The following is a 25,350-nucleotide window of genomic DNA, read 5'->3' as shown; positions in this document are numbered from 1 at the left end:
CAAACTTGTCGGAATCTATCGGAGAGGATTCGTGTATGTGATCCGTAGCGAGATTTGTCCGACCACTGACCGACGTATAATGTCATACAGTTCGGCATTCGGCAAATCTCCGTTAATTTTTTTTATTGAATTTTGATTTTCGAACACGTGTGCTGTCGATGTACAGTCTCAGAATTTCTTTGTGTACATTATTTCATCCTGTTAGCATTACGAATATTTCATACGAAATGACTTTTCCATCAGATTGTATTTTTTACCGGCATAGTGTGACTGGTTCAGAGACCAAGTGGAATAGGCAAGTAAATATATTATTGAGATTTGAGATAATAATTATTTTAATAGAGAATGAGAAAGTGAAACAATAAAAACAACAAATCTGGAATCCAACCATTTAGATATAAGATCTGCTGTTCTCATAGAATTTGAAAAGCAGATGAATGGAAGTGGAATTATGGAACCATTTTATTCAGGCGTATTATTAGGCTGTTGTGGGAGAAGGGCACATCCAACAGACATTCCATACCCCATGGTCGAGCGCACATGTTTCTCGAAATATACGCCATGGCTGGGGAATTCCGAGAATATTTTAACTTCCCCTGAATAATTCCAGACTTATTTTAGCTACCACTGAGAAATTCTACCCCCAAGGAATTGCAGGCCACATTTTAGAGGTATTCCTAGCCATATTTTAGCTATTCTAGAGGAATATCTGGCTATATTTTAATTACCCTTCGAACATATTTTAATGTAAAAACATTATCTTTGTCTTGCATTCAACACTCACATAATTGTTTGGAACTATGCATGATTCACAGTATTCTTTGCATAAAAGAAGAATCATACAGTAAATTAATTTAGTATGTATTGCTGGAGTTGTATGATTCCCAGCTTGGAAAATTTCTGAACTCCAGCTCCATTGCAAACCACTAATCCAAAGAGACAGGTTTCCAGTTTAATGTGTATTAGCTGCAGGCATTGGGGTAGGGTTCCAGGTCTAAAGGGGTGTCCAAATAGTCTAGGACGCCCAGTCAACTTTTTTAGCATCTGTAGTAACCTTTTTTGGGAAGTTTGTGTAATGCTAATAAGACCTGAAGGCCTAAGTTTTTTTAATTGTACTGAGAATCTGGACTTAATGTTTTACACAAACACCACACAGAATGTTCATTGTGCAAAGCATGTGATTTTTTTAGTTAGTTTGTTGCACTTGCTATGGCCCAGGTTCTCCCTTCTGTTTGAGACATATGGATTTTTTAGCTGTGCATACAAGCTGTGGCCTGGTACACTAAAGCCCCATTTATACTACGCACAATTTAAGGTTTAGTACAGATAAAATTGTTCAGACTTCAGCTGAACTTGGTATGGATGAAATTTGAATTTGAAATCTATTTAATTGCCGATTTTATGTGTACCAAAACTGAAATTGAACATAGTGTAAAATTGGTACAGGTAAATTTGGCTGACTATTTGGCAGTTTAGAATTTCACCCCTACCATATTTTCGGTACCACAACAAAAATTGCACTTAGTGTAAATGCAGGGACTTAAATAATGTATTGGCAAAATTTTTCAGAGCTATATTGAACTGTTCATGTATTTCATATTTATATTTCATCATTTACTTATTTTTTTAACTCAAAACACCAGACCATATTGTTGCAGCTTTTGTCTTTTTTAAAATCTCCGTAATTCACGCGAAAGGAATGCGAAAAAAATAGTTGAAACCTTGCCAAATTCTTTAGTCCATTTTAATCTGAAATTTTATATTCGAGCAGAACGATTTAAAAACCTAACCAAAACACGTTACATTTTAGCCGTCCGTCACAACTTGCTTCTTGATCTAGCTGTTTCACTAATATAGTGATGACTAATTTTGCCCGAATTCAATTTCAAAGAGCTGTATTTAAGCCTCACTGAGTGATTGGTAGACCTGCCGGGAATGCAAGAGTCTTTGTTTTTTAACTTCCAGACGTCGCATTATAACAATCCTCTTTGCTTTATGGCTATATGGCTATGCATGCATCTTTCCCTTTTTAGACTTTAGTGCACTTTTGTAACATAGTTGGAGCGTTGAATTAAACATGAACATCTGTGTTCATTATAATATTCTTTTCGCGAGCAAAAATATATTATTGGCCAGACTTACCTATTTTAAGCGAGTGGAGATTTATTCACTTTTACTTCCAAGTAAAGTAGATTATCAAAGTCATTTGAAGTTAAATAGGAAAAAATATTTAAAGTAAAAAGAAATCATAAGAGAAAAATAAACTGAAGAGAAAACAATAATGCGGTGACTTTAAAAATCACTATAAATCGTACACATGTACACGTCAAAAAATAGCGTATGCCGGTATGGCTCTCAATATTACATGCGTTCGTGTGGTTTGAAGACTACAAACACATTTGCTGCACTTATATTTAGTGAAAAGAGTCGTAAGAACGCAATTTCACGGAGTAAAGCTTTAATTATCGTGCAATGTGTAATAAAAAATAAGTGCCAGAATTTTTTTACATTTCGTTCGTCACTTAGTATTATTGCCGTATCTGTAACTAAAGCCAGTTTTCCAGCAGGCGAATTTATTCGCGCGACGCGAAGCGATATCTGAAATCCGGTGATGTGAAAAATTTCGTCGCGAAAAAGTAGAATCGCTTCCTACTTTTTATTTGTTAGGGCTAAGTTAAACGTCGCATTTTCGTCGCGTCGAATGCAAAATTCAAACAATATATAATGGGATGATAAACCTCATCAAGTTTCAGTATCATCTCATTATCCATTGTTTGAATTGCATTCGACGCGACCAAATGCGATGTTTAACCTCGGCCTTAGCTACTGTGAGTGATGTCACAATTTAATTTTTCAGTCTCACCCTGGCTGTTCGCGACACGAACATCCTGCTAAACTTTCCAATCACTCAACAGCAATCTAAGGAATCCATATCATTGAAAAAAGGTACCTAAAACAAAACCGGGATTATGTTATTGTAGGGTTGAGAACAATGGGGTTTCACAATAAAAGGACAATGTAAAATGAAGATTAAATCTGCAATGATTGGGATCTTAATTGCATTGTTGTCGTGCTTACCGTTTATGATTGGCACTTATAAGCTGCGCATGCGTCATGCCTCAAAAAGTGATGTTTTCCGGCAAAAAATTAGTACCTCTCGACCGACCTCTCAACTGGACTTCCGAAGTGGTGGGTGTTTTCCAGGAGCCGGTTGACAGATTTTAAGAATTTTACACATCATTGATATCAAAAAAGGACTGTGCGCAGAACCGTTTTGAGATAAGCGTGGAGACCACTTTCTGCATAGTTTAGTAGAAAAATAATAGCATGTGGTATACAAATAGAGCTTCAAAGCTGGGTCATTGTTATGATATATTGTTTACAGCATGCATGGGATGAGTTGTCTCTTGTCATCACTATTTACTGTAACTTTATACATTTTCGATATTTTGAGATTACTGAACAGAAGATGCAAGCCTAGCACACAGTGATATTACATGCAGATAAAAATTTTGTAAAGTTTTATAAAACCAAGCAGGCGAGCATTCTGCATTGAAGAGTTATTCACGTTGACATGATATATTGGTTCGCTAAGACAATAAAGGAAAAGAAATCAATATTCAGTCGGGCTTTTTTAGTTTTCGCAATATTTCAATTCATAAATCTTTCCTATTGGTTTTGTTCAAAAAATCAGGTGATATTATACTAATGTCGTATTTTTATTTTTCAGGATGATGAAATCACAATATATAAAATGATGGGCCGTTTAAATGATGCTATTTAGTAAACGACTTCATTTATAGTTGACGATTGGATATCCCAAACATGCGAAGCCTTCTGAGCCAGTCGCTGCGCATGCGTGTGGAACGCAGCCCAATAGGCCGGCGGCTTACATGATCTATTTAATACAGATGTTGACAGCGTATAACATATAGACGAAACGTGAATGGGATTTGGTGACTAAACACACAAGTTGAGATCATTGAGAGGTAAGCGTTTTCTTCATGCACAATTACTATTGTAGTGGATGGACAGGATGGTTAGGGTTGCACGCGAGTGTTCTAGCGGCAATTAATGCGATTCGCTTTATGTACACGTTAGCCTCGCGTTGCACTGATAAATAGCGTACTACGTTGGAATCTCAAGTGTACAATGCTTTGGCCTTGCCTTGATTAAGGAATTCCTTTCAATGCCGCGACTGTTGCAATGTCGTGAGCGAGAAACAACGCTTTTTAAATACGTGGGTACATTTGTTTACATTCTATCGATACTGTGAAGTACATTTGTCCTGCCTATTTTGATCGCTTCGAGGTTGATACAAGTCCTGTTCTCTCTCCACTCTCATGTCGGGAGAACGGGGATTAATAGGTGGATAGTATAAGCGAAATCCTAGACGGGAGTAAGTCCTTTCAACGTTGCCTAACGAATTCTTTGTGAGAATATTCTAGAGATTAATATCACAGGGCAGCAACCTCAGGCGAAATCTTAACATAACAGACAACCTCAAAAGTGTAGCAGAATTTTTCGGAGAACTTTGAGCATAGAAGGGATTATATATTTATCTAGGTTTTTGGGAGAATGCCGTTGACCATAGGGAAAAATGTGGGTATGATACTATTGCTTGTATAGACACACGGACTGCATGAGTCTCATACACTTATCTTGCTGTACATTGAGGCATGCTTTGCATTCCATAGATTTTTTTCCCATGCACTTGAACCGCGGTTTCTAGGCGTTTAGCTAATACTTCAATTATCGTGTGATCAGCTATAGAATTTCACAATGTTACGTGTTTTGCTGCCAAGCCTGTGTAAATACATATCACATTGGACATCACGCTATGCATTTCTTGTTAAGCGATATTCATAAATTATACCACTTGTAAGGCTTCGATATATTGTCTTTACTCTTTCGACCATTGCCTTACCATGGCTCAGATTTAGCCGCAGGGTACTTACATGGCTCTTTAAATTTTATCGTTTGGCGTGTTTCCTGTTCGTGTTCTAAAATATAATTTATATATAGGCCCACTTCAACCTTTCGAATTTAATAAAATGAAAAAATAGGCCAAATTAAAATTTGACCTTTGCTCATGTATGAATATTAAAGAATGGACACCGGTCCCTTAAAATGTTGTGAAAATAATATTACCTTTGTCGTCTTGGCCTCTTAGCAAAAAGTTGATGTGAAATCACGCTTTGATAAAGTATATTGTACAAATAATTTGAAATCAGTTCATGGATACGCGTGTAGCGCACAGAACATGCAGTTTTTCAGAACGTTCTCTTAGATGCTATCATGTATATTAAATGAAACTTGAGAAAAATTTTTGATCTAAAACGTTCTTTCATATATAGAGTGTGTATATTTTTTAAGACTATATCGGGTATACTTCGCATATTAGTTATTTCTTAAGTTGACTGTGCTAGATTAATCGATGTTTCTCTTTGAACAAAGGGCAGTTCCAGTAGATTGATTTTAAAATGTAGCTATATTATGAGATTTGTTAGCAGAGAGATCTCACGGTTTTCTGTACGTATTTCTGAAGCGTTGTAGCCCAGATTCACGACGTCACATTTAGTTATCTGCCGCTGTATCGCTCAATTTTATGAAAATGCCGAATGTTTATTGAAAATTTAATGCGAATTTAAGCATTCTTAAACATTCCTCCTGCTTATTGGCATAGTAAACACCGTGGAACGTTAACTATTATGTTTATCTTAAAAGTATTCGGCGGTTCGTTGTTGTACTGGCAAGTGTTTCGAATCTTCGGAGGATTTTGAATTTTCGTATAGGCGTAGCTTTGCTGGGTGTTTTGTATATGTATGTTGTATGCATATAATTAGTATAATTACCATTTTCACACGTATACGGCCGATAAGAATTGATGGCGGGATTGTAAAAATTTCGTATAAAGGTAAATTTTTTATCGTAATTAGGTTTGTCAGCGCAGGACTGAATCTTCTTTTTGTTTTTGAAAATTTGTCTTTCCTACTTCCAAAACATTTATATTTTCAAAAGAAATACTATACAACTTTATATACTTCATCTGATTACACGACGATTAACTGCAATGTCAATAGTGTGTTAATTTGTGTATATTTATTTTCATAAATATTTTCATGGTATATACATTGCATACATACTCAAGAGTTAAACTTTAATTACGACAGAATTGTTTATCTGCTCCTATTACTACCGAATCTCATGCTGTATATTTTAGAGAGTAAAGCAAATTCTTACGAATTTTGATATCATCTTGTCTTGGCGTTTTGCATATAGCTAGTACCTTCGTGTAGGGTAAATAAAATACCCAACCCTAGCAACTCGTGGCGGAATATTGTCTTCCTTTATCTTGCAGTAATCACGACGTACAAAATGACTACCTTATGAGTAATCTTCTAATCTTATGGTAATGAAAATAACTTTGATAAATTTCCTTCACCCTATTAGCAGTGTCATGCCATCGTTTTAATAATCAGTCATGAGTAAAATAGAGTTTCGTTTTGAGTGACATAAATAAAATCGAGTTTGGTTTTGAATGAAACGAATGTATTTAAGTTTTCAAAAATTTACAATATATAACTGAAGCAGGCAGTGAAACACTAGCATCATATTCGTATATGACAATGTGCGGACACGTCTTAAAGGTCTAACATATCTGTAGCCGTGTTTATTATTGTTGTTTTATTAAATTGTACATATTGTATGCACGAAACATCGACGCATTGCAAAGATCTCTAAAAACTGCTCTGTAACATGGTCTGTTCGTGCGATAGTTCAGTTTTCTTGAGGAGAGCTGCGATCAAATTGACGTCACACATTGTTTAATGAACATTTGTAAAATGTAAAGTATCTGCCAAACATATATCTTGAATTTTCCGGTTATGCTGTAGACAACCTTCGTCGGAGGCACGGTTCTGCCTGTCATCCACTGGATGATTTTAAAGATATTTTCTAGTACGTGAGGACTTAGCTATAAGATGTGACGTCAACTATACGGCATAAACGTATCAAGAAAATCTAATTATTCTGCAAAGGAAGGAAGGTACTAATTGAAGTCTGGAAACGAAATTAATTTGCAATTCTCAGAGCTCTTTTTAATACGTCAACAAATGTTTGTGCCATCTATGTATCATTAAGGTTAAAGAAAACAAATTAATAATAAACTTTGTAAGCATGCACGAGACTGCAAATATGTACTCTTTCGTGCATTTTCATAAGCATTAATAGTTTCATTTTATAGTGCCGAAGGTGTGCAGGTGTTGATTTAAAAGATCAATACTCAGGGAATATTATATACATAAGGGGCCGATCGTGTGAAACTTTGGGTGATTGCTTTTTGGGTACTGGCTAGTTACCTAAGTCTTGGTTAATTTCAAAACACGCGATTCTGATTGGCTAATTTTGTTACAAACTGTATGGTTAAAGGTAGCTACAAGTGACCCAAGGTTTTAATAACCTTGTGTCTAAAAGTCCATGCAGTTCGACTTCGCCCAAGTTCCTTTTAGGTTCGATAACGGACAGTCTTTTTAAGTCGTAATCTTTTCATTTGTAAAGTTCAGCTAATGGACAGACAAAAAGTTGGCTTGTGGTTTACCTTGAATATCATTTTATCGAAAGCTTTTTTTGTGCGATCATGCTTCTTGAAGCATTTGACCTTGTGCTAAATGGGAAGCATTTTATACATTTTAGGTAACGTATTAATAAGCACTTTAGGTGGATCACGATGGCGCGATGATTATACATGTAAATATCTATCAGCGAACAAGTAAAAAAAAACCCGTCTTGAATTCGAATTTTTATGTTAAGAGCGTATTTTGATATTTTATATGGGAAAATAAGTGACTATTGACCACCAATACTCGCATTTCCGGTTCCATGCCATGATATAGGATAGAACAGCAGCAGCAGTATACACGGATCACACTGACACCGTTGTAATTGCTTTGAAGAAATTGAATGGTTTCGTTTTGCTCAAAATCTCATGCGATGAACCAGTCTGTCAGACAATTAATAGTACATTCATTGAAGCCTGTCTGGCATATGTTATGCCGAAGTGAAATTGAAAAATGACATTCAAACACTTCTATTTCACGGCATGTCAATAAAATACCTTTGTCATTGTCCTAAAAAAAATTCATTGTTGTATAGATATAGTATATGTATTTTGTTTGTAGTTGTTGCCATGTCACGAAAATGCTGCATGTTTTTCTTTACCTCTTGCTGCGTCAACTATTTTCACTAAACAGGGCGTATTTTACCAATGAATATTTGATATGCGGAATGTCTAAATCCTCAATGCATGTAAGTTATTCAACTATTTTTGTCACGTGTACTACTTGCCGCGTCCAGTGTTGTTAGGAAAACCTTCAATGAAACGTTCTTCTGCGAAACATAATGTGCTTGTGAACATTAATATTCTGTATTACTATATATACTGCTCGGTATATATGCGCCATCACTATTTTACTTGAACTCTTGATAAAAATTATGGTTGTTATAGCTTTATTTGTTTTCAAATTGTTGCTGAAATTTGTTTAGCGAAGTTATTTTATTGCTATGGATAGATTTTCGTTGTTACAAGTTATGTGCATCCGGTCAGCCTTACGCTCGACATATTGTTCTTGCATGATTATATTTAATTTTGATTTGATCAGGTGACCATTTGCTTTGGATTTTTAAAGTCTCATGCAACTTTCTGAGAATGAATTTTGAATTAAATCAACCTGCACCATTCCTTGTTTTCCAACTTGGCATCAGTGCATGATATAGTAAGCTTGCTGGTGTTGATATATATATATAGCTACTATATTTTCGGATTTCACGTTGACCGTAAACGAGTTTTCTTCAAATTTAAGTGCATATGACACAAATATGTTTGTCCGCCTATTAAGCACCCGTATAAAATTACTGTCGTAAGGAGTAAATCAAATTATTTTTTCTCAATATGTAAATCATGAGATATTGGACGAGAGTAATATTTAAATAAGATAATTCTTGGCAGCATTTCTTTTAATTTTCATTCCACAATTGCATGTAATTTCAGTATAAATTAGTAAAAATTACGCAAACTTTCGCCATTCAAAGGCTCTATTTATCTAAGCACTGCATATAAATGACTGATGATTTTTGTTGAAAACCGTAAAAAATCGATTTGCAAATTATACCGATTAGAAAAATTTGTGTCAAAATTGATCTCATTTGAATATCACTCTTGTCCAAATATCTCGTGCTGCGGATGAAATTTGAAAACGAAACAAATTAAATTTTCATACAAAGAGTGTTTAAACAGTTCTGTGTCATATTCTGTGATTTTGACTTTTCACTATAGACATGCGATCATGCCAAAATGTGTTTAAATCTCACCCCTGGCGTATATTTATCGACTTATTTCTCCGCTATATATGAACGCATTCTCGGTCGTTTATTTACCTATTTATATAATGAATATTCCTGGTACTTTATTCATAGTAAAGACATGCCTTCAAACACCCTTTTTTCCATGTATATCCTTACTATACTGACTTGATTGTATATCTTTTCCAAATTTGGTCATCAGGTAATGATGCTTCAACTCCTCAAAACTTGACCTACTCCCAACATCTCCCTTTCGTTTATATATATATAAATATACGAACTATGTAGATACGCTTTTTGATAAACGTATGCATTAATTTACACTAGAATTTTCCTTGTATTTTTTAAGTTGGCGAGGATAAATCCTCGCACATCGACGAAGAGAGGTGGGTGTTTTTGTAATCGTTAGGTTCCTTCGACACCTAGTTGCAGAATTGTGTCAAAATAATGTGAATTACCCTCCAAAAACGGCTAAACCTCACCCATTTACGTTCTTTTCGGGGAGAGGATCCTCAAAACAACCTGTAATATTCGTTCCTATAATAATTCTTGTATTCAGCACTAGTTTGATCTAAGCCGTTAAACCCACTCTGCGATGTATGAAGTGTGAACTACATCAGCACGAATAGTCAAATTTCGTTGTCAGAATTTCATGCAGTAGGTTCAATATTCAATTTCGAGGGCTTCTTTTTCACCTCTAATTTACCCAGGAGCCATGGTGGCTGTAAAATATATAGTTTCATATTTTTTTTCGGTATAATTCAACTTGACAAAATATACATTTGACAAACTGGTCTGCCCAATGCATGGTTCATTAGATATCCACAATGCCACAGCATGTTTATTCCTGCTTCAATTTCTCGACGAGCAACGCGCTGCAAATATACTGATGACATTGAGTAATACTTTCTTTTCAAGCTAATTTCGCCCTCAATGCGGCCACCCGTTTCGGCCGTCATAACATACAGAATATATAGTTGCATATATTAAATGTCGTGACTAAATGTGTGATCTGTTGTATAATTCACGTGTGCTTGTCGTGTTATAATCCATCTTGGATTCAACTGTTTATTTATAGTATTTGTATGTCAATGGCGGGAAATTGTTTGCTGGTGTAGATATTAAAAACGGGATGCAGCTGAGGGCTACATTTTCTCCTTAGCTCTACGTATACTTGGGTAATTTCGAATCTCTGTACCAAGATTTATGTATACATACGTTCGCGTTGTGTGTTTATATTAGCGGCATCTGGACTTGTTTGCGGTAAAACCCGGGAAAGCGTAAAAGATTTTACACCCGCGTTATGTGTGCATGAAAGATATCCAAAGGTTGTTGGCGTTTTTTCACATTGAGATACGAGGTTTAAAGGGGTACGGATACGTGTGTTCTAGTTGCAAGGGGCTGGATGCAATATTGACGTATTAAATCACACGCTGTTGCACGGGTTTGCATTGCTTACATTCTTGTCGCTGCTCTCAAGGGGTCGTCAAATTGTCGTATCTCCTCACGCTTGAATCGGAAATTAGTTGCCTGCCACCGAGAGCCGGTCATAGAAAAGGCTGTGTACAGCAGTTTGGCTGATCTGCCTATAGTATAACATATTGGTGTCCACTGTAATGTACTCGTGTATATAGGTAATACAATTAGATCGTAGATGTAGGTTTTACTTGAAGCAATCTAATACGTGCATATCTTTTGTTGAATTTAAGGTTGTTGTGAACGCCATGGTGTAATCACCGTCAAAACAGCGCTCGTTCGTTACAAATTCATGTACTTTGGCCGTGGAAATTCAGCGGCTAGTTGCTAGCGTACAATGAACGAGTGTCCGAATACATCGAAAACAGAAGAAGCCAGACACACGAGTCCTATAACGAGCAGAAGTGAGTCGGATGAACTGAGCGATTGCAGCAGCGAACAAGACAGCAGGCTATCCGTCACTGTTGAACATAGTGGAGATACCAGCTCGGAGCAGAATGTAGAGAACGATGACGATCGCCAAGTGACAGAGAAAAAAGGGGACGGGGAAAGCGAGAAAAAGGTAGCGTCCAGTTTCTCGTTTACATGTCCGCATCAATTTTAACTGAAGGACGGCATGAGTTTTCTTGTTATGGAAATTTGTATGCCTGCGTTGTTTGAGCTTGATATTAATTTAGCATATCACATTAAAGTTTGTTTGACGAGAAGCATATTCGGTGTGAATATTAGCCGCTGGTGAGGAAAAAATGATGTTTTTTGCCGCTCGTATGGCGAAATCGCGTGTTGTCGTGATATGATAACATTTTTAACACTATACATTGTCTCACTCGACCTAATTCCACAGTCATGCGATCGTTTACATGCTATATAGATAATTAATGCCTGCTCTCCGCTTGTTTTGGACCAAATTTGATCGTTTTTTCCTCTGTGCGTGCGACTCCCACGTTATTCAGTGAATGTTAAGCAAAAATCTTTTTCGCGAATGTTTGTTTTGGTATAGGTGTTTTCAATATAGGGAGGCGAGTGATTGATTCCAAGGATATTGAATATTCAAAAAGCGTAAATAGCTTCTGTATATGTAGCAAGCGTCTATCGTTACGTGTGGCCAGTTTGATTTTAGTTAAGCCTAAGTTGAATGTACATTCTTATGTCCGGTCGTACTACGGTCTGAGGTCAATCCAGTGTTTTGATAATTTCTTACCGGAAGAAGTCCTTCCTGCCGGTGAAATATTGCCCTTTGCGCTACAAACAGCGTAGCTTCATCGCCGTCGTTCATTAAATTATTACCATTCAAGATTCTTTCGTGCCTCACAGTATGGCCACGGAATGATATGAATTTTTAACAAGTATTTTCTCAAGTTCAATCGCTTGTATTTTGACGACATTCGATTGCATTCCAGATATGACATTGAACCTCAGTCTTTCATCACTTTTTAGCATGCCTATATGAAAATCTCATGCCAGACTTTCAACGTAAAGAGAGTGTGTATGTATGTGTGTGCATGCGTTCAATCACTAGGAGACGGGATCTTAATATTATTTTAACTATATGTGTGAATTGTATTCGCGGTTTTTCAGTCTTTGGTTTTTGTACAATTTATTGTATCAAAGGAGTAGCAATATATGTTTTGTACATACGATATATTTCTCGTCTGTCGCCTGACATTGTATGTTCACCCGACAGAGTTAAAGCCAATGCCAGCCTAAACATCCTTGACCTTACGCGGAAAATTTATGACGGTGTATAGCAAGATAAGCATCATTTAACAACGAGTTGCCGAATAGTTTAGATTGTATACTTCGTCCGAACTATAAGGGCGGCCATCGCAGATTTTTGGTTGGTTTTGAGTATTAGGAATGTGATATAATTATTTACTTTCATTATTTCTCATGTCAACTGTTATGGGAAAACACGCCTATACATAATATCAACTCGCGATAAAATGTGATACAAATATATATTGGGTGTTATGATCTGTTTAAACAGTTCGTTAAACCCAGTAAGATCTTTTTACACAAGCAAATTTTCTTTGCCTTGATTGCTTTGATATGGAAAATTTGCATTCGATCTTTTGTCTAAATTCACTTTCCGTGACAAATCTATCACAAATTCCTCGTACACACAGGCAAAATATATGCTTGCCACATGAATTTTGTCGATGAAAACCCGTCCGTGTAAAGAGGGCATAGGTTTATATGAGATCGTTACCGTTGTCAGTATTGTGTATCCAAAATTGATATTTTCGGTTTCACCAAGCAACCCTTCTTATTCTGTTAGGATACTTACGTATTGAAAACAGAAAGAATGTTATATTTTCGCACACTACAAAAACCTATTCAATGTGGTATAAGTCAGTCTAGTAGCGTGGTCCTTGACCTTGCTTTTGTTCAAGATTAGGTTATTTTAAATGACCTATGAAAGAGAGCGCTTTGAAATTATTTTCAATATGAATTGACTTCGCGACCGCCAACATATGTTTTTAAATATAGCTGCGTTTTTATCAAAGGTAGTTTTCTTCAAAACAATTTGTAAATTACAGTAAACTGCACGAGATGACAGCTAGTGGCTACTGGCAGCAATAAATACTAATTCCACAATGTTTGCTTATATTTTTAAACCAATGTATATTCGAATTGATTAAGTTGAGTGAAAAAAAGCCTAAGTACGAGATTAGGCATTTGTTGCATAATGATGATGCGTCAGCTCGTTCCAGAGCCTCACTCGCCAACTGCTTTTACGAACTGCTGCCATTTTCTCTGCATTTCCAGGAAAATATCTTTTTAAAATGTTCGGAATATGTTGCAATTAGTCTATGCATGCATAATGATCATTGGAAAAATACCTTTCTTGTTTAAGACCTCAATTACTCCTATTCATTTACATATTTTTTCACACTTGAAATTGCAAATTAAAATGCTCTCCAAACGCTTTGTCTCACAAGTTACAAAGCTAATTCTCATTAAGTGCATGCACCTATTTCCTGTTCACATTATATAAAACTATATCTTGTGAAGCATGTAATGCTACTTTGAAGTCATCTTGAACTTTGTCCACGGTGTAGTTTTGAAAACCGCAATTTGTGTATCACGTTTCTGTTTTTCAGTCAATGGTTTGACCAGCATGATAGGCCTTTTGAAGTCAGTTCGGTTAGAGCCTTCTTCTAAACTATTTTAAATCAGTTTACAAGACATGATATTACCCTTTCCGGTTTTGTCGTAATGCTATTCCGATTTCCGATTTAATGTACTTGCACAAAAAGCATGTTTACAGAAGAGTAATCTCTCGGCTTTTGCATGAGATTATTTTTAGACTACAGCGATTGTGCATCACTCATGTGGAGTGATGTGGTTGTGTATTGCACGTGCCCTGTTTTATCCCTGCATGTGTATTTCTCGTGGTGCTGGCGCGGGTTTCCTGGAAACACGATGAATCAAAAAGGTGCGAAATCGTTGTGCTACATAACAAGTCGGCGATTTTCGTGACATGTGAGGTATTTTCTTTCCAGCGTTCTTCGAACCACCATTTAGCACAGCGAGTTTTTGCCGTTAAATTAGCAGTCAACGATTAAAACATTTGCTAGTGATTTGATAAGGTCTATTGCCGTCCCATGCGGACTCCACTCGGATATTGCCAGCATGCATGCAGGAATAGGCAACTATCCATTACATGAATTGTGTTGTATACATATGTGCCTCTTGGTATTCAAGGTGTGCCTCTTGGCTTCAAAGGTTGCATCGAGCCGGTCGATAAGTTAGACTTGGATTTGTTTCATTTTCTGATTGTAATCCATATATACCATATATATATTTTGGAGTTGTAAATCGGCGCGAAAAATTTATATTTTTATTATTTTTATTTAACTTGCAGAAACACCGTCAGTCTCCGTCGCACAAAAAGCAGAAGGCAAGCGTCTTGAATCAAAATAAGGTAAAACGTTATCATCGATCTTGTTTGCAGTGATGGTTTCAGTGTGACCTGATGAGGTGTTGTCGTGTGCGGAATGAAAACAGGCTGTAATTTTTTAATCTATCCAACTGATTTGGCGGAACCTGATATGACTAAAAACGATGGCCAATTATTGTAAGCTTGCAGCGGTTAAATGTGAATACACACGCACGCTTTAACTGCCTGTCTGTAAGTGTAGGTTTCACTGTGTATCTGCATACAATAGTAACCATGGATATACTTTGCTTTTTAGCCTCGAAATAATAACTATATTCCTCGCAGTCGTTATCAAGCTCAGCCAAACCACTATCCAAGATATCAACAGCCTTGGCCTATTAACTATGGTTATCAGACTGCGAACTATTACCCAGCCTACCAACAGGTATGTCATCATTCTACAACTACGAAGTCCAAGTATTTCGACAAATATTCAAAACCCATGCAACGCACCTCGAGTTTCCCTGCGGGTGGCGTATATGTAAACAGCACGGTGTTTGGCGCGAAAATAAAGAGTTTCGTAGCTGTGTCATTCAGCTCATCGAAAGGAAATATCAAGTTGTAATAAGAAATATTTCATGTTCACTTTCTACACCAGGATGGTTTCCATACTTGTAGGAAATGTTAATTTCGGTTCATTCATGCAATTATCGCTGTTCCTGTCAATGAGAGTGGTCAACTATATAGCAAGTAATCAAGGAAAAATTAACTGAAATAAGAAGTAGTGTAACTCAAGAAAATCCAGTTCGGGCATCTTTCATTCTTACATGCTTTACTATGTAGCTATACGTGTTTGAGATATGAATTTTGATATCTTGGTTGGGGTATTTTAACTAGCAGCTGTTTTGCAACTGTTAGCAAACATGTGATTACCATGATGTTATCTTATGAAGTCTTAAAACAGCGTCATTGCTCTGTGTAAGGAACATAAGTAGAAATATACAAAGGGAAGACGTTTTTCATACACAAAAGTTTAAACCGAACGTTATTTTAGTATAGTCTACTAGTGCGATTCCACCGTTGTGTATCTATGTTCGGGTGATTGTGCTAATTAACAATAAGATTACGAGATCGAGATTACCCTGTATGAGATGGGAGTGTAACAATCATATCATATAGAAATCAACACGAGAACAGCTTGCAATAAAACAATATTTCCAGAGGATTGGACTATTCCTGCGTGAAAACTTTGTTACGAAATCACGAGGAAAAACACGATTCTTCGCCATACTCGTTGTCTTTTAGGTATACGAGTAGCGTAGCCAATCAAAATGCTACATAATGATAATATCTTCGTCTATCTGGAGACTTATCAGTTATAATATCCCAACATTCAGTTTTATATATTGTTAACAGGTTTTCACTAAAGGAAATTAGTAAATAATCTCAATTTTTAGCCATTTTAATTCAGTGATCATCGGTCGTTTCGTAAGCTAAAACAAGACTGAGCATGCAAGTAGCTACATACGTGAATCTCACGCTGCATGGCTTCGTATAAACACCAGTTCTTATTACTTTGATACAGCCAAGCTATATGAGCCCTCCGGCAGTGAATGGCGGTATGAACGGCGCCCGAAGGTCAAGTAGCGACAGCTCGACAGGTTCAACAGAGAAACTCAGTAAAACTAATTTGTATATACGAGGATTAAAAGCGTCCACGACAGATGAGGATTTGGTCATGTTATGTAAAGAGTAAGTTTTGCACTCAAAGATTTTACCCAGTTACCTAGGGGTTGTTTACATGGTTTTCCGAGATTCGAAGAAGCGTGAGATAATTTTGAGGTATTAGAATTAGTCTTTATTGAACTAAACAAACACATGTTATTGCTAGGATGACTCCACCATTGCCAGTATCTTGTTGATATACTCGTTTCAATACCTCAAAGTCATTTCGTGCTTCGTGTAATCTTGGCTAAGCGGGTTGGTTTAAACAGGGTTGTTATCCACTGCTCCCCATATTTAATTGTTCCATATTTATCTGATTGAGGAGTCAGGGGAGTGGCTCATGACCAAGAGATGGTCGTGCAATGAGTTTATCAAAAGAATTATCTTGGGTTTGTGTTCCGGCTGCCATGCAACGAAAGCTTTTCTTTGGTGGTGATAAGCCGGCATTATCATTACCTAGTATTATGTTTTTGTTTCACGAACCCAATGGACTGTCAAACCCAAATTTATATTTGTTATAGAATTTTTGCCTGCCTCGATCCTTAATTCTAGACCCAGTGCGCCAAGTAGTTGTTGCGTTCCATTGTATTCTTAATTATAGATCCCGTGGAGGGTAGTGTCGCAGTTTCTCGCAAGAATGACTTTCATTGGCTGAACTTTACAATACATTTCTGTTTCAACCAATAGCATAGCTTCGTTCTTTAGAAAGCATATACAAAAGCATTATCCAATTCGACGAAAGCTTCCGAGAGCTGCGACATGTCCCCCCGTGAACTCTGTGTTTTAAGAATGTCCGGTGATTATGTCGTTTATAAAATATCTAAATGAATGATGATCTTTTTCAGTTATGGAACAATAATATCTACTAAAGCAATATTACACAAAGACTCAAACCTGTGTACGTGTGCTTTTATTTTTCTTATGGTTTCTAGAGCAGATCTTTATGCAGTCTATACCCCACAATAAGTTGCAGATAGAATTTAACGAGTTATTTATTTGAGAGCGTTAATTTGTTTCTTATATAAGACGTGTTTTGTTCGAGTCTGTCAATACCAGATCGTTTGCATTTTATTTCATGTTGGATATAGGATCAAAGAGAACATGAAATGCCATAAATACGTGCATGTTTATTGTTTTATCATCAAATTGTTTTATTTTTTCAAGAATTTCTTTTTTTGCTCTCCTTCATCTTATTCTAAGAGCCCGCATGTTATCTGTGTTTTAGTATCCTCGTATATACACGATGATAAACTTGACAATAACTACAGCAGAATTAACAATTAGCAATTTGTATAGGCTACGGGTTTGTGGACTTTGAACATCCACATTCTGCACAAACAGCAGTCGCTGCGTTAACGGCCAAAGGAATTCAAGCACAGATGGCTAAGGTTATTATTTTTTATGTATTATACTGTATTTAATCCTCGAGACATCAACAACCATTCAATGCAGTGAACTCAATTTTTTCTTCCTAATGTGAAAGATAGAAGAATGAAGGAGCTAATTCATTTGTACTATGTTAAAATTGCTTTGTGTCTTTTGTTTAGCAACAAGAACAAGATCCTACTAATTTATATTTTCAAAATCTTCCTTATCATTTTGATGAAACTGTAAGTATCAAAATTGATATATTTTGAACTAATGTAAAAAAATCAGAGCATGTTTGTAATATTTTTCCGTATAACACTCTTTTTTTTTAGATTCTCGAGAAAATGCTTTCACCTTACGGAACAGTAATATCGACTAGAATACTTAGAGATACAAATTCCTATAGCAAAGGAGTTGGTTTTGCAAGGTATTATTCAGTAGGAGGCCACTATAATTGTGGTTGTTGTTCTTTATTTTATTTGTAAGTTTCTGAATAACGGGTTTTCTGTAATAACAGATCCTGCTGTGGGGGGTGCACTTTCTCCCGGAAATATTTCAACTTTGAACTTTCTGAATTGCGTTGAATGCAATTTGGGCCTTTAGGAAAAGCAACCCTTACGGCTCAAGGTTTACACCTTGACTTCTGCGTTTATTCATATAAAATATTGAAAATCATAAAGAATAAACAACGCAATTTTGATCTATCTATATCAGTAATCCATCCTCAGCAGTCTATATCTTGAAAATGAAAACTTGTCCATGGAGTTTTCTTTGTTAACTTGCAGGAAATGTTAACAGCATTCTCTGCATGTAAGATGTGAGTGTACTTTTTAAAACTATGTGCATTAATGTATGTAATCCACATTTATTTATTTAGAATGGAAACTAAAGAAATATGTGAAAAAATTATTATGAAGCATAATGGAACCTATTTAAAAGGCAAGAGTAATGAGATTTGGTATCATATCTCATATGCATGGCATGCATGAATTGGGCGTTCATGTTTACTCAAATAATTTTCTTTCAATCTAGGCTCACAAGATGCCTTACTTGTAAAATTCGCCGACGGTGGCCCAAAGAAAGCCAAGCAGTCTCCAGGTAAATTTCTGAATACTATTTCATGAATCTATGGCTTATAAAATACATTGCCACGTGAAAAACGACACACAGCTAATTATATTTGCCGATCTAATTACTTGTACCTCCACAAGCAATTTCGACGTTTTTTCTTTCTCCATAGATAGAGGCTGGCGTGGACCATTAAAGGAGGTATATACGTCTTGTCTGCTTGTTATCAGCTTTTTTGATGCATGACTTTTCATTTTCCATGACGAGTGTCATCGCCGAGTTCCTGAGGAAGGCTCTGCTATTGCGAGAGGCTTCTTTGGCTATCATGATAAATATACACTAGGCTAGTTTAACGTTTATATCCTTATGTGAATCATTGTATTTGTCTTGCTTTATTTTCCAGCCGCCAAAGATGACATATGACATTCAAACTATGAATGGGTAAGCCTTACACGTCAAAAAGTTAATTTATTATAGTTTTTATGTGTCTGTTTTGAATACTTTAAACCTTACTTTGTAATGAGATCTTGCTTTTAGCTCAACTCATAATCTTGAAAAATCTTTTAAGAAAGAACTTAAAACTTAATTAGATATAAAAACAGAGTTTTGCTAAGCGATGTGTATTCATTCATTCCCTAATTGTTAAGGCGAATCAATATGGCGGTGCCAACATCTGTCCCAACTACCCATTCATCTTTAGCAGCGGTAAGATATTTATTCATTTATTTCGTGAAGTTAAAATGTTATAGGGTATACGGTTAAAAAAACGCCGCGTGTTTTAAACCTGCTTTTTTACTTCTTTTTCCAGGGTAGCTTTCCTCAAGGCTCGACAACTGGCTTGCAAGCAACCTATCAGCAGGTAAGATTGATTTGCGAAACATACGTGGCATGCTCCATGCAAGACAATTGTATAAACACCTCTCTACACTGCGATGACTTTCCTACGCTATTTTTTTCTTAACAATATTTTCTTTCTAGTATGCTGCTTGGCAAGGCGGTTGCATTACCAGTCCGGCGTACCTTCCTCTTCAAACACCTGTACAGGTAAACCTATCTTAACTGTGAGTCGTATGAAAGTCGCCAACATAAAATGTACAATTCCTGAAAGAAATCCATGAGTTTTTAGCAGTTTCAGATAATTAGATAATTTGCTTAATGTACACGGAATACGCGTTGTGTGAATAGATTGCCTCCCACTATTTTAGAGTCAACTTCCGCTCAGCCCAACAGGAAGTGTTGAACAAGGAATGCACCCAAATAGCGTACAACAAATGACTAACCAGCTTCATCACATGCATGTGTCAGGAAATGTAAGTCTTTTTGAAAAAATCTTGGTGAAATCAAGAGAACGTTTCTTTGCAAAAACATTTCTTTGATACAGTGATAGAATTTATAGTCTGACTTGACTGGCATAACTATTAAATGGAGAGAGCGTAAGAGTTTAGAGCATAACTGTAACAAATTGAAAAAATTGCCTTGTGTGTTTTCATTATATCTAATGCATCCGTTTAGCCGTTTATCGCTGGTACATTGTCAACTGGATATCCATCTCAACAAGCATGGCACCATATGTTGCAGAATGCACAGTCACACCATTTGGTTCAAGTACCATTAGAGGTAAAAATCTATTCATTAGTTCATTTATTTATTGATGCATCGAGAACCTGCAGGTGTATTTATTGGTTTTAAGAACTACATGAATAAAAAGCCTAAGAACTGTACATTTTGCTAAGAATAGCACGTTAAATTAGATATCCCGACGCTAATCATGCGTATATACACACTGCCTAAATAGATTGCGTTGTTTTAAACGATGATAATGATGCGAGGTTTTTAAGTATGCTCCGTGTTTTCAGGAACTTGCCTTGAGTAGTGATGGTAATGAGTCTGCAGTACACGGGCAGACGGTTCAGGCTGTTTCACCTGGACAATCTCCAATCCATGTGCAAGCGACAAATCTCGCACAATTAGATGCTGTAGTAATGGATGAATCACGAGCTGCCAGTTATCCGACTGTTGTCGCGTATCAAAGGTTAGTTTCTGCACGATATCTTTACAGTTAGTTACAGTTAGTACAGATTAGTTTCTAAACATTTAGAACAAAGGACCATTCTGATGACGGTCTGTTTTAAGGTCTCTGAAAGTACTTTTGACTTCAAAACAAAATAATTTTTATGGATCTTTTTTAGGTTAATATAAAATTTTGTATTCGTATAGTATAGAGCTAGTATACCTATAGTCAGGGCCGTAGCTAAACCGCTTAATTGGGGGGGGTGTATATTCATATATTCATGTTTATATACAGTTAGAACAATAGCGTACAAAGGAAATCAGTCGGGCATTAGATGAATATATAAATATACACCCCCCTAATTAAGCTTCTAGCTACGGCCCTGCCTATAGTTGCTATATGCACATCATATAACAACAATATTTTGCATTAGATCATGAAAAAGAAATGGATGTGGCCATCGATTTATGTCAATGGAATATCTGGTTGGTTGCATGAATGATAATTGATTTGATGTCTCGAAAAAGAAGCCATGCCTCACAATCTGTTTGAGAGTAAGATTGATGTTCCACCATGAACCATGGTATCATTGTGGCATTTGTAATTGGAGAGCGCAGTTTGAATAAAGGAAGTATCTGTGTTCCTGCTGTGCAGGAAGGGGATTGTAGGTAATTTATTTTAGTTCATAGGTTCAAACTGTCCTCTGCGAAAAGAGAAGCTTTTTGTCTTTTTCAGTGGGTTTACATGTTGGTAGAAATTATTAATTTGTTTTAGTGGATGCACCACCGGAGAATGTATTTTTTCCCGAAGAACTTATTTCGCCCATAAAATGGGGTCAAACGCCTTTTTTGACGATAAATATTTCCGATGTGGGAGTCAATGGAAACTTAACGAATTTGCCTAAGTGCACTCAAAACAATAGCCTGAAATCGAGGCGGGCAATATGATCTATTGTTAATTGGGCAGTTTTCATTGCAAGAGAATAATTTCGGATGATGTCTGTTGAGATTGGAAAGCCACCGCGAATTATTAGGTGCGTTAATATAATCTCACTGCAATCGCTACGGTTATAAGTCAAATCAGTGTGTCAAGTTCTGTGATAAAATTCCAATTATGTCTTGCTTGGTGTGTATTTTATTGCCGGGGAAAATGTTCTTTTGTAATTTTAGGATAGATTTTATATTTTTGGATTTATTGAAGCAAACTATTCCTGTTGATGTTTAAGCTTTCTAGTTTCCATTTGGTCGTTGCCTCTCGCTATCCAACGATTTGTCTTGCCTCTTGTGTGGTGTATGAAAACCACTCTTCACTGATCGTAAAGACTGTGATTACACTGTTTTACATGGTAGCGACAAGCGACTGCCAAATGGAAGCAGGCTCCAGCGGTATAGGTGGCCAGCAATGGAGTATTCTGTACTTGGTTAGAATGTAAATATTGTTATTTAAATGTCTCACACAAATTAGAGTTTTTCTTCTTCCCGATCACGTGCACGCCCGCTTCAACACGGCTAATAGACCTTTCTTATAATGACGTCAAACGCGGAAAGTCTGATGTTACACGAAATTTAATTGGCTCCACAAAACTATCGAGCCAATCAAACTTCGTGTAACGTCAGACTTTCCGCGTTTGACGTCATTATGAAAAAGGTCTATTGAAGAGTGGGCTATTGTTTTGTTTCATTTCAAAAGAATGGAAAGCCATGACAATGAATGGAGTATTTCTTTCTATTTTTATTGTCACTTCATTTTTCAAGGCCGATTGAACTCTAAATTGACTGGAACGTTAACTTAATCGCCATATTTAGAGCATCATTTCCAATTTCGATTATCCCAGGCCTTTGTTTCCTCGCCCGAGAAAATCGCGGGCTCGGGGAACGAGATTGTAAATTGACTAACATTTATCTTTCCGGATTTCGTTCCAGTCTTTATAAAGTTTCACTTCTCAGGCCTGTCCAGTCCTCGTGCTTCTCACGTGACGAATGCATTGAAAACATTATCTAATTTAATAAAATTTCTTATGTCTATTCTAGTATAAAATGCGTTCGGCACGTCATAAGGACGACGTTAAAAACAGGCCTGAGACCCGATTTCAGAATTTCTTTTTGTTAAAATCAGATTGCTCAAGGTTTAGTAGTTTTTTAAAAAAATATCTTTGGTGAATGTGTATTCAATATCATGAACACACATGGCATGTCCGTCATCGCAAAATTGCGTGAAATTTTGGTTTCACAGCTCATCCACATCTTGACTCACTCTAAATTTAATCTGCAATAGTTGCACAAAAGAATTTTTCACCTAAGATTGATCTTCGACATAGGCGTACGAGACAGGGGGGCATGAAAGGCACTTGCCTTTTTTCGGGCAAAGTTCAGCCGAAAATTCGGGCAAACTGAAAAAGAGTTACATAGCTGAGGTTTTTAAAACCAAATTTTGTAATATATATCCATATGATATGTGTATTCTATTTGGCCAGTTTTGTTACACTTTCTTGAAAGCACATCCGGCGCTTTGCCAAGTTTATTGTCACAAATCTGGTAAAAGTTAAAACTCGGGCACATTGTATGATTAAAAAATTCGGGCGATTTTTTTTGCCCCCCAAAACGAAGTTCCTCCCGTACGCCTATGGTCTTCGAGTCGCATGGAAGACTAAGATACAGAATAATGTAGTTTTTGTTATCTTTTAATTTATTCTTAAAATAATTTTCTTCACTTCTATTGTCATAAACTGTTTCCATATGACAATTATGTTGCGTAACCGGCTAGCTCTCCTTTAAGTCTGTTTCAAACTATTCCATTACAACTGAGTACAGACAATGGCTAGCCAACTATCAGCGAATGATATTTGTCAGAATAGAGAAATACTTGTTGCATGTTTTTTGGAGGTAGCGTACCGATTACTTTCAGAGCTAGTTCTTGTTTTACGATCGATCCGCTGGCTGATTAGGAGTGAGAACTGAGAATGTATTTCAATTTAAAACGTTAAATCATCAACAAACATGCATGATGATTTCAACAAGACAGACTAGCTTTGGCGAGCTTTAAAATTCTCTGTGATCAGTGTAAAGAATGTCAAAGACTTGATCTACTACCATATACAACATGTTTCGTTGTAGTATAGGTCTTGCTTTCATGTTTTCTATACTGCACAAAACTGTTGTATTGGTTGTTAACAATACAAGCTTCTCGGGTTGTTTTATTGTGAACGTGTAAAGTAATAAACTGTTTGAAATTTGTTATTATATGCTCACTGTTGTCAATGTCTTGAACCATGCCTCGTAGAAAACACGGCTTTGCATCTCATTGTTTTATGCCATTATTATACAATTTGGAAATTTGTGCAACTTTTCGGTATTGTCTTTTTTCCAGCAGTCATTCAATGCAGGAAATCGATTGAATCACGTTTCCATTTTATTGTGCTTAGTCGCGAAGTTAATTCTTGCTGATAAACAATGAAATTACGTGGACCTGTCCTATAGAAAACAAACTTTCTCTAGCCTTTTCATGAAATCCCTGCATGGCTGAGCTAACGGTTGATTCTAAAAACCATTCGGACACAACAGAACTACCAGAAGGAAATGTTGAACCCGGGCTAGAGAAATCCTTTTAATGATACTAAAAAAATTGGTGATTTCAATAGTTTTGGGGGTTTTATGGGCACCTCTTTGTGTTGGTATAAACTCATTTCAATACGTCAAGTCATTTTTCGCTTCGTTAAATCTCGACTATAAAGTCATAAACAGGTTATGTAAACGACCTTAACTAGGGTGTGTACAGGGTGTCCCAAAAAAACGAAAACTATTGAAATCACCCATAACAATGTAATTGTTAGAGTTTGAATGCCTAAGCACTCTGTTGGGACCCACAAGTGTGTAAATGTTTGCCATAAGCATTTTTATGCATGCATATGATGCAGTAAAATTTGCTCGTACGCGAAAATGATATTTATTAACAATATTTAAATGTGCATCTCAATCACCATGACCTTTGACATGTCCCCTTTCTCTAGCAACACAAAGCATCTAGCATTTCACTGAGTTGCATTAAATCCCCACGGGTTAAAATTCGTGCACACGGCATTCAAATTTTAAGAATGAGTGATTTCAATAGTTTTCGTTTTTTTTGGGACACCCTGTAGATTAGCCGGCTAATTAGGCTGAAACGTCACACCAGCTCTATTTTCTTTGTCTTAGACTTAGTCTTTTGTTTTTTGTTGTTTTGTTTTGGGACACAAATACCAATCTGGCTCTAATATTCTGCTGATCTACGAACCCTATCAGCATTATATTCAAGATGGCGTTGCATTGGGAAGCTCGAAATGGTGTGTACTTTTCTGTTTGCAGTAAAGTATCAGGTAAGTCTTATAACTTTTTTTGCTTTGCGTTTTCCGTATGTGTTAGTTTTGGCGTAATCCTATCTAAACGTAGACAAATCCGCTTATAGGATATACGATATTCGATAA

General features: G+C 36.4%; 1 protein-coding gene across 4 annotated transcripts; it reads left to right on the top strand.

Moving 5' to 3' along the window:
* Window positions 1-3,730: 3,730 nt before the first annotated feature.
* LOC114522682 (RNA-binding motif, single-stranded-interacting protein 2-like) lies at window positions 3,731-22,466 on the top strand. Of its 4 annotated transcripts, none has more exons than XM_028543432.1 (20): window positions 3,731-3,989; window positions 11,070-11,398; window positions 14,705-14,764; window positions 15,036-15,164; window positions 16,305-16,471; window positions 17,290-17,342; window positions 17,741-17,832; window positions 17,992-18,054; window positions 18,145-18,239; window positions 18,690-18,751; window positions 18,845-18,910; window positions 19,053-19,081; window positions 19,284-19,321; window positions 19,528-19,585; window positions 19,689-19,739; window positions 19,859-19,924; window positions 20,086-20,190; window positions 20,393-20,497; window positions 20,737-20,912; window positions 21,325-22,466. In XM_028543432.1, the coding sequence occupies exons 2-20, from the start codon at window positions 11,174-11,176 to the stop codon at window positions 21,329-21,331; spliced, it is 1,647 nt and encodes a 548-aa protein (XP_028399233.1). In that variant the 5' UTR covers window positions 3,731-3,989; window positions 11,070-11,173; the 3' UTR covers window positions 21,332-22,466. The 4 variants fall into 4 exon arrangements, with proteins under 4 accessions (XP_028399233.1, XP_028399247.1, XP_028399240.1 ...); XM_028543446.1 differs by lacking the exon at window positions 3,731-3,989 and adding an exon at window positions 6,954-7,048; XM_028543439.1 differs by lacking the exon at window positions 3,731-3,989 and adding an exon at window positions 10,457-10,538.
* The last annotated feature ends 2,884 nt before the right edge of the window (window positions 22,467-25,350 follow it).

The sequence above is a fragment of the Dendronephthya gigantea genome, unplaced genomic scaffold, assembly GCF_004324835.1.
Source record: "Dendronephthya gigantea isolate DGI-Jeju-01 unplaced genomic scaffold, DenGig_1.0 000000F, whole genome shotgun sequence".
NCBI classification, from domain to species: domain Eukaryota; kingdom Metazoa; phylum Cnidaria; class Anthozoa; order Malacalcyonacea; family Nephtheidae; genus Dendronephthya; species Dendronephthya gigantea.
Note: the sequence above shows the minus strand (reverse complement) of the source record. Positions and strands in the feature narration are given on the sequence as shown.

Excerpts from the sequence above, each read along its gene's own strand:
- LOC114522682 (XM_028543432.1), top strand. The coding sequence starts at position 11,174 with ATGAACGAGTGTCCGAATACATCGAAAACAGAAGAAGCCAGACACACG. Across the intron at positions 11,399-14,704 it reads ACGGGGAAAGCGAGAAAAAG|AAACACCGTCAGTCTCCGTC; the intron begins GTAGCGTCCAGT and ends TTTAACTTGCAG. Across the intron at positions 18,911-19,052 it reads GAAAGCCAAGCAGTCTCCAG|ATAGAGGCTGGCGTGGACCA; the intron begins GTAAATTTCTGA and ends CTTTCTCCATAG.